Source organism: Bufo gargarizans, chromosome 7 (assembly GCF_014858855.1).
Source record: "Bufo gargarizans isolate SCDJY-AF-19 chromosome 7, ASM1485885v1, whole genome shotgun sequence".
NCBI classification, from domain to species: Eukaryota; Metazoa; Chordata; class Amphibia; order Anura; family Bufonidae; genus Bufo; species Bufo gargarizans.
Window position 1 is genome coordinate 167196444 of NC_058086.1, and position 12888 is coordinate 167209331.

Here is a 12888-nt window from a genome sequence, read left to right on the forward strand (position 1 = left end):
TATCACATCATACATTGCTCATTTCCATGGTCACGACCACCATACAATCCATCATCAGTGGTCGTCCTTACATACTATGGGGAAAAAGCACCAGCCTATGTGACCTCACATGATCCCAGCCACCAAAAAGGCCAGGACATTTTCCTATATTGTGCAAGCACGACCTCCACTGATGGATTGCAGGGTGGTCGTAACCATGGAAACGAGCAGTGTATAAGGTGATGGAAAAATGAATCCAGCCAGCAAAGGAGGCAATATGGAGAATCGCAATACATTAGGAAGTGCCTTGTATTAACTTTCTTTACATGATAAATGCCTCTTGCTGAAGTGACACAACCCCTTTAAAGATGGGGAATTGCCATTTATGCGAGTTCATTATACAACCCTGCTGTTATATACAGAGCTGGTCTGTGGGGTGATGACGTACCTGTATGACTGCGTAGATGTATTTTCAGCCGGCACGCCTTATCGTATTGCTTATTACAGCCTGGGAAAGAGCAGATGAACTGTTCCTGCTCCCGTACATGCGCTCTGTGATGGGAGAATAATGCAGTCACTGTAATAAAACTCTTGTCGCAACCTACAAAGAACAAAAGTGTTCAGTCTCAAAAATGGCAACCTTCAATCCTCAAGACCAGACAACATGACAGCAACTGTGCAATGAATCGTGATGAGAAATCGACTGCGTATAAAGCTACAATGCGGACCCATGTGGACCTGCGCTGGTGTAACACAAACCTACAGTCAGGAGCCATCTTCACCCTCCTTGCTACGATTACATATATAAAATTTTTTTTTCAAGGTGTCACATGCAGGGAAGAATTAGTAGACAGAGGGAGACGACCCCAGAGGCTTACAGGAGCGGTGCGGCCTCTTCAAACAGGTATTCAGCAGGGTGTCGAGTCAGACCCCCGCCCCACCCACCTGATAGTGATAACCTATCCCGAGGCCCCCCAATATACCAAAAATGCAAAAGTAGGGAAAAACTCCACTAAAAACCTGTGTGAACCCAGACTTCATGGAGTTTTGATTAGAACCACTTACCCCCTATCCACAGAATAGGGAATAAGCTTTTGATCGGCGAGGGTCCAACTGTTGGGGCCCCTGCCGATCACTAGGATAGGCCTGTGTTACTCGTTTGAATGGAGTGGCGTCATGCATGCTGCCGCTCTATTCGGCTGTATGGGACCGGTGGAGATGGCAGAGTACAGGCGTTTTCCGCCGGTCCCATGGAGTTGAATGAAGTGGCGGTGCGCATGTGTGTCCAGCGCTTCATTCAAACAGCTAACACGGAGCCCAGCAGTCAGACCCTCGCCGATCAAACCCCTTTAACCACTTCAGCCCCCTTAATGACCAGGCCACTTTTTACACTTCTGCACTACACTACTTTCACCGTTTATTGCTCGGTCAAGCAACTTACCACCCAAATGAATTTTACCTCCTTTTCTTCTCACTAATAGAGCTTTCATTTGGTGGTATTTCATCACTGCTGACATTTTACTTTTTTGTTATTAATCGAAATTTACCAATTTTTTTTCCCAAAAATGACATTTTTCACTTTCAGTTGTAAAATTTTTCAAAACTACATTTCTATATAAATTTTTCTTAAAATGTATTGTTCTACATATGCAATAAGAAATGCAATAAGTGTATATTTATTGGTTTGCGCAAAAGTTTTAGCGTTTACAAACTATGGTACAAAAATGTGAATTTCCGCATTTTGAAGCAGCTCTGACTTTCTGAGCACCTGTCATGTTTCCTAAGGTTCTACAATGCCCAGACAGTAGAAACACCCCACAAATGACCCCATTTCGGAAAGTAGACACCCTAAGGTATTCACTGATGGGCATAGTGAGTTCATGGAAGTTTTTATTTTTTGTCACAAGTTAGCGGAAAATGATGATTTTATTTTTATTTTTTTCTTACAAAGTCTCTTATTCCACTAACTTGTGACAAAAAATACTGGTTTAGTTTACCGGTAAATCCTTTTCCAGGAGTCCGACATGACAGCACCCATGGAGGTTGTCCTATTGGTCTCTGTAGGGACAGGAAGCGAGAGAGATTAAAAGGCCCCCTCCCCTCCCACTCTCCAGTGTTCTTTCAAATTACTACACCGGATAGGATCCAACACCTTTATTAATACAATGTTATATTCACACTGCTTACAAGGCTGGAACCAGCATAACAGGGAGGGTAGTACAGGGTGCTGTCATGTCGGACTCCTGGAAAAGGATTTACCGGTAAACTAAACCAGTATTTCCAGGACGTCCCTCCATGACAGCACCCATGGAGAACTAACAACTGAATCTCCTAGGGGGGGACTACTGCCTGAAGGACTTTTCGCCCAAAGGCCAAGTCCTGTCCGGCCAATACATCAAGCCTATAATGCTTGGCGATAGTCAGGAAGTTAGACCAGGTCGCAGCCTTGCAAATCTGGTCAACTGTAGCGTCGGCCCTTTCAGCCCAGGAAGTTGCCATCGCTCTCGTGGAATGTGCCTTCAGATTTAAGGGGCAGGCCATTTCCTGCAGTCTGTATGTTTCTCTGATGGTGTCCTTAATCCACCGTGCCAGCGTCTGTTTTGATGCTTTCAAGCCTCTATTTTTCCCACCGAACTGGATGAACAGATTACTTGATCTCCTCCAGGAACTGGTTCTGTCCAGATAGGCTAGGATTGTTCTTCTAACGTCCAGCCTCTGGAATCTTTCCTCCTGTATATTTTTGGGAAAGGAACAAAATGAAGGGAGTGTTAGCTCCTGTTCTCTATGGAAAGTAGAGACCACCTTGGGAAGAAAAGCTGGATCCGGCCTCAAGATTATGCGGTCATCCAGAATCCTTAGATAAGGTTGTTTAATTGATAAGGCCTGGATTTCCCGTATCCTGCGGGCTGTGGTTATAGCCAGAAGGAACACCGCTTTTAGAGACAGAAATTTTTCGGATGTCTGCCCAATCGGCTCAAAAGGAGGATCACATAACCCTTCTAAAACTATGTTTAGACTCCAGGGGGGAACCGACTGTCTCAAGGTGGGTCTCAATCTAGAAGCTGCTCTTAGAAAGCTTTTAATCCACCTATGGTCTGCAAGGGGACTATCGAGACAACAGCTGAGAGCCTAAACCTGTACCTTGAGTGTGCTGGGTTTCAGACCTGCATCGAACCCCTCCTGAAGGAACTCTAAAATACAACCCACTGTGGGGGATGCGGAATCTGTATGGTTCTGTGACAACCAGGATGAGAACTTCTTCCAGACCTTGTTGTATATTGCTCTTGTGACAGGTTTTCGGCAGCTCTGTAAAGTTGAAATTACCTTGTCCGAGAGTCCTTTATTCCTTAAGGTCTGCCTCTCAGGATCCATGCTGTAAGGTTCAGTTTGTCCAGGTTGGGGTGAAACAGAGGACCTTGTGATAGAAGATCCTGTCTTTTTGGAAGGGATATTGGATCCCTGATGGACATAGTCTTTAGAACCGAAAACCAGGCTCTCTTGGGCCAAGCTGGGGCTATCAAAATCAGCAGTGGATGAACACCCTCTCAATTTCTTCAGGATCTGCGGTATGAGGAGAAGTGGGGGAAAAGCGTAGGCTAGACTCATGTCCCACGGTTGGGAAAGAGCATCCACCGCCAGTGGTCCTCCTCTTGGGTCTAGCGAGAAGAAACAGTCCAGCTGAGTATTTCTGCTGGACGCGAATAAATCCACCTGAGGTCTCCCCCACTGCTGGCAAATCAACTGGAATACCTCCTGGTTCAATTTCCATTCCCCTGGCCTGACTAACTGTCGGCTGAGAAAGTCCGCTGTGCGATTGAGAGACCCTTTCAGGTGTGTGGCTGAAATGGATAAGATCTTTTCCTCTGACCAGCTGAAGATGAGATCCGCTAGCCGCTGGAGATGAGGATTCTTCGTCCCCCCTTGTCTCTTTATGTAGCAGACAGTTGTTATGTTGTCTGATAGAAGTCGGACATGATGACCTATGAGGAGATGTTCTGCCGCCCTCAGGGACTCCCAGACCGCTTTTAGCTCCCGGTAGTTTGAGGATCGTAGGGCGTCTGTATTTGACCAGCTGCCCTGAAAGAACTGATCCTCTATGTGAGCCCCCCAACCCTGGCTGCTTGCGTCCGTGGTTAACGTTCTGAGTGGTAACGTGTTCCAGGAAATCCCCCGGGACAGGTTTCTTGCTAACAGCCACCAGGAGAGGGAGCTTACTGCTCTGTCCGAAAGAGATATCCTGGCGTTCAGAGATCTGTGGTCCTTGTCCCAAGAAGAGAGGACTTCCGCTTGGAGAGTTCTTGAATGGAATTGGGCCCAAGGAACTGTTGTGATGCATGAGGTCATCAGACCCAGGACTTGCATGGCTTCCCGTAGAGTCCGTTTTTTCTTTAGTTTGAAGGTTCTTATTCTTTCCCTTATACTGACCTGCTTGTCCTGGGGAAGAAGAGAATATTGGGTCACGGAGTTTAGGAGGGTTCCTAGGAACTTCTTTTGTGTTGCTGGATGTAGGTCTGATTTCTCCAGGTTTATTTTCCATCCTAGACGTGTGAGCAAAGATAGAGTCCATTCTTTGTGAAGCTCTAACTCCTCCTGTGAGTCTGCCACAAGCAGAAAATCGTCTAGGTAGGGAATTATAGTTACCTGTCTCTGTCTTAGATAGGCAACTATCTCCGCCACTACCTTTGTAAAGATCCGTGGGGCTGATGAGATCCCAAACGGGAGACATTGGAACTGGAAATGCATAATCCTGCCATCCTTCTTGATTGCGAACCTCAAGTATTGTTGGTACTGAGGGTGAATGGGGACGTGGTAATAAGCGTCCTTTAGATCCAGGGTGCATAGGAACGCCCCTGGGCTTATCAACGGAATTGCGGATTTTATTGATTCCATCTTGAAGTGGTGATGTGTTATCCATTTGTTTAGGAATTTCAGGTTGATTATGGTTCTCTTGGAGCCATCCGGTTTGGTTATGAGGAAGAGCTTTGAATAGTGACCCTTGAATTCTTCTGAAGGAGGGACTTGTACTATTGCGCCCAAACTCAGAAGTTTTTGGATGTCCGCCAGAAGTTGATTCTGCGGGGAGGTCGACTGAAATATTGTGGCCTGAAAAAGATGAGGAGGGGGAAGGCGAAACTCTATCTTGAACCCTTTCTGAATGGATTCCAGGATGTATTGGTTCTTGGTTATCCGGGTCCATTCTTCCCAAAAGAACTGAAGTCTGCCCCCTACTGGTCTGGCGTCATTGTTTCTCAGGCTTGGAGTTGGGATTAAAAAGGAAACCCCGACCTCTTCCTCCTTTGGGGTAGCTCCACCTTCCTGTCTTCCCTTTACCTCTGGGAGTGCCCTGGAAGCTGCTGGTCGTCTTACGAAAGGGCAAGGGTTTCTTGCCTTTTTCCTCCGGAAACCCTTTCTTTCTGTCCGCTGTTTTCTCCAGGATCTCGTCCAGTACCGGACCAAAGAGGTGAGAACCTTTAAGAGGTAAGGCGCATAATTTATTCTTGGAGGCTATATCCCCAGACCAGGATTTTAGCCACAGGGCTCTCCTTGCCGTATTTGTTAGGGAGTCTGTTTTTGCTGCGAACCTTATGGACTCTGCCGAGGCGTCTGCTACAAAGGATGCGGCCATCTTAAAGAGAGGCAGGGATGCCAGAATTTCTTCCTTAGGGGTGTCCCGCTTGAGATGTTCCTCCAGCTGGTTCACCCATAAACACAGAGATCTGGCCACGGAGGTAGCAGCAATGTTGGTATTTATGCTGTTGGCCGACACTTCCCATGCTCTTTTGAGCAAACCGTCGATCTTCCGATCCATTGGTTCCTTTAGCTGGGCTGAGTCTTCAAAGGGGAGAGTGGTTCTCTTTACCACCTTTGCCACTTGAATGTCAACTTTAGGAACTATATCCCACAGTTTTGTGTCCTCTGAGTTGAACAATAGTCTGTTCTTAAACTCCCGTGGAATGTACAATTTTCTATCGGCATCTGCCCACTCGTCTATGACTAGGTCCTTTAAGGTCTCGTTTACCGGGAACAACTTTTTCTTCTTAGCTTTTAAGCCGCCGAACATCTCGTCCTGTATCGAGCGAGTCTGTTCTTCCTCCTCTATATCCATTGTCTGCCTTACAGCCGACAGGAGGGGATCTAGATCTTCTTGCGAGAAGAGATATCTTCTCTGGTCGTCGGCCATATAAGACGAGCCCTGATCATCATCCCCTTTTGAGGTTTCCCCTTCTGACAGATATAAACCTTCTTCCTCAGAATCTGACTCCCTAAGAACACGGGGTCTCTTGGGGGGAGGGGAGACGGCACAGGGTCTCTGTGCTATACTAGAGCTGGCCGCTTGGATCTCCTCCTTCACAATCACCCTCAGATCAGCCAAAAGGGAGGATTGTTCGTCTCTGAGGATCTTTGCCAGGTAGTCGCTACACAGGGCTTTTACATGTGCGTCCCCCAGTCTCTTTGAGCACAGAGCACATCTTCTGGGTTTCTTTTTGGGTTCTCCCAGCGTTTTAACCGTGGTGTCTTTCTCTCCCTGGTATGGAAGAGAGAGAGACCATTAGTCCAGTGCCAAGAAGAGAGAGAGGGACCGGAATACAAGCCTCACTACTTACATGACTCGGGTTAGGGATGTCTGCGCTAGAATCCATAGCTGACATCTGGACCTCCATACCACGCTTGGACAATCAAACTGACACACAATTTATGTCCTACCTGGTCCACCCGTTGCCGCGCGGCTCCGCCTCCTTAAATCCAGGTGGGGGGGGGACTCAATCAAACGAAGAGTCGACCCCCCCTTGCGTGCATTCCGCCGGGCTCAGCGTTCCCTGGGCGCCGCCATCTTGCTTCCGCCCATGTGACCTCACTTCCGGTCACATGGGCCTGCACGTCAACGGGAGGAGCGCCGAGCGCAGGAGCCGCAGCCGATCCCAGAGCTCCCGAACCCGGAAGAAGCGGCTTCGGCTCCCCGATACCGCGGCCACCCACAGCTTGATGCGGAAGGAAAAACAGGTATCAGGGGAAGCTAGGGGACCCCTACCCAGAGAGGTGCTAGCCCCAGGGCCTTCCAGAGCCTGAAGAGGAGAGGGAGACCCCCCCGACCAGGCTCGGCCCTGAAATAGATTCCCAGAGTCGGGAAAGATTCTCTCTGCTCCGATCCCTGTAGGGACAGGAAGAACACTGGAGAGTGGGAGGGGAGGGGGCCTTTTAATCTCTCTCGCTTCCTGTCCCTACAGAGACCAATAGGACAACCTCCATGGGTGCTGTCATGGAGGGACGTCCTGGAAATAAAAACTTCCATGAACTCACTATGCCCATCACGAAATATCTTGGGGTGTCTTCTTTCCAAAATGGGGTCACATGTGGGGTATTTATACTGCCCTTGCATTTTAGGGGACCTAAAGCGTGAGAAGTAGTTTGGAATCCAAATGCGTAAAAAATGCCCAGTGAAATCCTAAAGGTGCTCTTTAGAATTTGGGCCCCTTTGGGCATCTTGGCTGCAAAAAAAGTGTCACACATGTGGTATCGCCGTACTCAGGAGAAGTAGGGCAATGTGTTTTGGGGTGTATTTTTACATATACCCATGCTGGGTGAGAGAAATCTCTCTCTAAAAGTCAACTTTTCCCATTTTTTTTTATACAAAGTTGTCATTTTAGAGAAATATTTCTCTCACCCAGCATGGGTATATGTAAAAATACACCCCAAAACACATTGCCCTACTTCTCCTGAGTACGGTAATCCCACATGTGTGACACTTTTTTGAAGCCTAGGTGCACAAAGGGGCCCAAATTCCTTTTAGGAGGGCATTTTTAGACATTTGGATTCCAGACTTCTTCTCACGCTTTAGGGCCCCTAAAATGCCAGGGCAGTATAAATACCCCACATGTGACCCCATTTTGGAAAGAAGACACCCCAAGGTATTCCGTGAGGGGCATGGCGAGTTCATAGAAGTTTTTTTTTTTTTGGGCAAAGTTAGCGGGAATTGATTTTTTTTTTGTTTTTTCTCACAAAGTCTTCCTTTCCGCTAACTTGTGACAAAAAGTTCAATCTTTCATGGACTCAATATGCCCCTCAGCGAATACCTTGGGGTGTCTTTGTGAAATGGGGTCATTTTTGGGGTGTTTGTACTGCCCTGGCATTTTAGGGGCCCTAAAGAAGAAGTCTGGAATATAAACGTCTAAAATTTTTTACGCATTTGGATTCCGTGCGGGGTATGGTGAGTTCATGTGAGATTTTATTTTTTTGTCACAAGTTAGGCCTCATGCACACGACAGTATTTTTTCACTGTCCGCAAAACGGGGTTCCGTTGGTCCGTGACTGTTTTTTCATCCGTGGGTCTTCCTTGATTTTTGGAGGATCCACGGACGGATCCGTCCTGAATTACAATGCAAGTCAATGGGGACGGATCAGTTTGACGTTGACACAATATGGTGCAATTGCAAACGGATCCGTCCCAATTGACTTTCAATGTAAAGTCTGGAGTCCCTTTCATACCATCGGATCGGAGTTTTCTCCAATCCGATGGTACATTTTAACTTGAAGCGTCCCCATCACCATGGGAACGCCTCTATGTTAGAATATACTGTCGGATATGAGTTACATCGTGAAAACTCATATCAGACAGTATATTCTAACACAGAGGCGTTCCCATGGTGATGGGGACGCTTCTAGTTAGAATATACTACAAACTGTGTACATGACTGCCCCCTGCTGCCTGGCAGCACCCGATCTCTTACAGGGGGCCGTGATCAGCACAATTAACCCCTCAGGTGCCGCACCTGAAGGGGTTAATAGTGCGTATCATAGCCCCCTGTAAGAGATCAGGGCTGCCAGGCAGCAGCCCCCCCCCTCCCCAGTTTGAATATCATTGGTGGCCAGTGCGGCCCTCCCTCTATTGTATTAATAACATTGGTGGCAGTGTGCGGCCTCCCCCGACCCCCTCCCTCCATTGTATTAATAACATTGGTGGCAGTGTGCGGCCTCCCCCGGCCCCCCCCTCCCTCCATTGTAATTAGAACATTGGTGGCCAGTGTGCGGCCTCCCCCGGCCCCCCCTCCCTCCATTGTAATTAGAACATTGGTGGCCAGTGTGCGGCCTCCACCGGCCCCCCTCCCTCCATTGTAATTAGAACATTGGTGGCCAGTGTGCGGCCTCCACCGGCCCCCCTCCCTCCATTGTAATTAGAACATTGGTGGCCAGTGTGCGGCCTCCACCGGCCCCCCTCCCTCCATTGTAATTAGAACATTGGTGGCCAGTGAGCGGCCTCCCCCGGCCCCCCTCCCTCCATTGTAATTAGAACATTGGTGGCAGTGTGCGGCTGGGGCTCCGCTCGGTAACCATGGCAACCAGGACGCTACTGCAGTCCTGGTTGCCATGGTTACTTAGCAATAGTAGAAGCATCATACTTACCTGCTGCGATGTCTGTGTCCGGCCGGGAGCTCCTCCTACTGGTAAGTGACAGGTCTGTGCGGTGCATTGCCTAATGATCTGTCACTTACCAGTAGGAGGAGCTCCCGGCCGGACACAGACATCGCAGCAGCCAGCAGGTAAATATGATGCTTCTACTATTGCTAAGTAACCATGGCAACCAGGACTGCAGTAGCGTCCTGGTTGCCATGGTTACTGATCGGAGCCCCAGCGATTAAACTGGGACTCCGATCGGAACTCCACTGCCACCAATGATCGGGGGGGGGGGGGGGGGGCTCCGGGGGAGGCCGCACACTGCCACCAATGTTCTTATTACAATAGAGGGAGGGAGGGGGGCCTAACTGGCCACCAATGAAATTTAAACCCGGATCTCTTACAGGGGGCTATGATACGCACAATTAACCCCTTCAGGTGCGGCACCTGAGGGGTTAATTGTATGGATCACAGCGCCCTGTAAGAGATCGGGTGCTGCCAGGCAGCAGTCATGTACACAGTTCGTTGTATATTCTAACTAGAAGCGTCCCCATCACTATGGGAACGCCTCTGTGTTAGAATATACTGTCGGATCTGAGTTTTCACGAAGTGAAAACTCAGCTCTGAAAAAGCTTTTATGCAGACGGATCTTCGGATCCGTCTGTATGAAAGTAACCTACGTCCACGGATGCCAATCTTGTGTGCATCCGTGTTCTTTCACGGACCCATTGACTTGAATGGGTCCGTGAACCGTTGTCCGTTAAAAAAAAAAATAAGACAGGTCATATTTTTTGGACGGACTGGAACCACGGAGGCGGATGACAAACGGTGCATCTTCCGAGTTTTCAACTGACCCATTGAAAGTCAATGGGTCCGCAGAAAATCACGGAAAACGGAACAACGTCCACGGGTGCACACAACGATCGTGTGCATGAGGCCTTAGTAGAATATGAGACTTTGTAAGAAAAAAATAAATAAAAATCTATTTCCGCTAACTTGTGCCCAAAAAAATAAATATCTTCTATGAACTCGCCATACCCCTCAAAAGTGATCTTTTTATAGCGCCACAGCGATTTAACTGTGTTTTTGCAGTGATCAGAAAAAATAAAATTCTGCCACTGCGGTGGGGCGGACTGAACGCAAGCGTGCGCACAAGATCAGGCCTGATCGGGCGAACACTGCGTTTTTTGTAGAGCCTATAGAACATGTCCTATTCTTGTCCGCAATTGAGGACAAGCAAAGGCATTTTCTATATAGTTCTGGCAATGTGCGGAGCACATTGCCGGTGTACGTGTTTTGCGGATCCGTGGTGTCCGTGTTTTGAGGATCCGTGGATCCGCAAAACACATACGGACATCTGAATGGAGCCTTACAGGGGGCTGATCAATGAAAGGGGGGTGATCACCCCATATAGACTCCCTGATCACCCCCGTCATTGATCACCCCCCTGTAAGGCTCCATTCAGACGTCCGTATGTGTTTTACGGATCCGCAAAACACATACGGACGTCTGAACGGAGCCTTACAGGGGGGTGATCAGGGAGTCTATATGGGGTGATCAGGGGTTAATAAGGGGTTATTAAGTGACAGGGGGGGGGGGTGTAGTGTAGTGGTGTTTGGTGCTACTTACAGAGCTGCCTGTGTCCTCTGGTGGTTGATCCAAGCAAAGGGGACCACCAGAGGACCAGGTAGCAGGTATATTAGACGCTGTTATCAAAACAGCGTCTAATATACCTTTTTGGGGTTAAAAAAAATATATAAATAAAAAAAAAAAATACGCATCTACAGCCTGCCAGCGAATGATCGCCGCTGGCAGTAGATCCACTCGTTTACCTCAGGTTCCTGTGTGCGCGCATTCACAGGAAATCTCGCGTCTCACGAGAGGACACGCCGGCGCGTCCAGGAGGAATAACAGGGCCGCTGCCAGGACACAATCCTGAGTTCGGCGGTCCTGGGGTGGTTAAAGAGGACCTTTCACTAGAATAAAAAAAATCTAAACTAAGCATACAGACATGGAGAGCGGTGCCCAGGGATCTCCCTGCACTTACTTTTATTATCCCTGGGCGCCGCTCCGTTCTCCCGGTATAGGCTCCGGTATCTTCAGATTTTCGGCTCAACTGGGTGGAGCCTGCCGGCGTCTCCTTCTCCCAGGCTGTAGCGCTGGCCAATCGCAGCGCTCAGCTCATAGCCTGAGATTATTTTTTTTCTCTCAGGCTATGAGCTGAGCGCTGCGATTGGCCAGCGCTACAGCCTGGGAGAAGGAGACGCCGGCAGGCTCCACCCAGTTGAGCCGAAAATCTGAAGATACCGGAGGCTATACCGGGAGAACGGAGCGGCGCCCAGGGATAATAGTAAGTGCAGGGAGATCCGTGGGCGCCGCTCTCCATGTCTGTACGCTTAGTTTAGATTTTTTATTATAGTTAAAGGTCCTCTTTAATGTTGAGATGCTCCATATTAAAGAGACCCTGTTACTGCCTGTCACATAATTGTGCAGATTCATTTCTTAAAAAATAAAAAGTTGTGCTATTCCTCTGTTATTCCTCATAGAAGTGTATAAATAAATGGTCAACCAGTTACCATTCCCCATGTCACCAGGATGTCTGCCAGCACTGACAATATAAAGGGACGTGGCCCTCTAGCAATGGGAATACTAACGCCCAGTTTGCAGTTAATACATTTCCAGGAGGTATACCAGAGGAACACCACAATGCAGGGATCTAAGTGAGGATGCTGCAGAATTATTTATTTAGTATTCACTAAAACTGTCTGAGCCGGAGTCTCCAAACTGCAGCATCGCCGCCTTCACAAATCTCCAATATACTTTGTACTTTGGAGTACAGTACCATTTTCAAGATCACTGCTTGAGGTCAGTGAATGTAACCATTCTTGATTTCATCCAGCAGCTGACAACGCACAGACCTCAAGTGTCTCACAGCTGAGGGTTTGCTACAGCTGCGTCCAGTCTAGACAATTCTCTGCAAGATACACGTCAACAGCGCCAATCTCTCTCCTGTCCTGACAGTTTGCTACAATGTATCAGCGCAGGTAAAGCGGAGTCCAAGCACACAGAGTGCGGTCTGGACTGGATATACCTGTAGCATATTCTCTCTGGACGGACTTTAGGCCTCTGGATGTAATCACAGCAAGCAGAGATCTTAATAGAGGCAAGGAATCGATGCAGTGGAGCTGCTGTTCACCTGATGCACGCCCGGCGTCAGACACTGGATGACAGCTGCTTATTTAGGGTACTTTCACACTTGCGGCAAAGGATTCCGGCAATCAGGGCGTAAACGGATGGCATTTGTCAGACAGATCCGGATGCGAATCCGTCTGACAAATGCATTACAATACCAGATCCGTCTCTCCCGAAAAACGGGTCCGGTATAATTTTTTTTTTTGCATTTTTAAAGGTCTGCGCATGCGCAGACCGAAAAGCCAGATCTGTTTTGCCAGAATACCAGATCCGGCACTAAAACACTTGAATGTATCTGGCAAGTGTTCAGTAGTTTTGGCCGGAGAT

The 12888-nt window shown here is 48.3% G+C and overlaps 1 protein-coding gene across 2 annotated transcripts in view; it reads right to left on the reverse strand.

The window, feature by feature from the left end:
• Positions 1 to 12888, reverse strand: part of ZXDC (ZXD family zinc finger C) — a 38761-nt gene that overhangs the window by 24548 nt on the left and 1325 nt on the right. For both annotated transcript variants that reach the window (XM_044300867.1, XM_044300868.1), the window contains exon 2: positions 428 to 580. In XM_044300867.1, coding sequence (XP_044156802.1) covers positions 428 to 580 — 153 coding nt within the window. The remainder of the gene's footprint in view (positions 1 to 427; positions 581 to 12888) is intronic.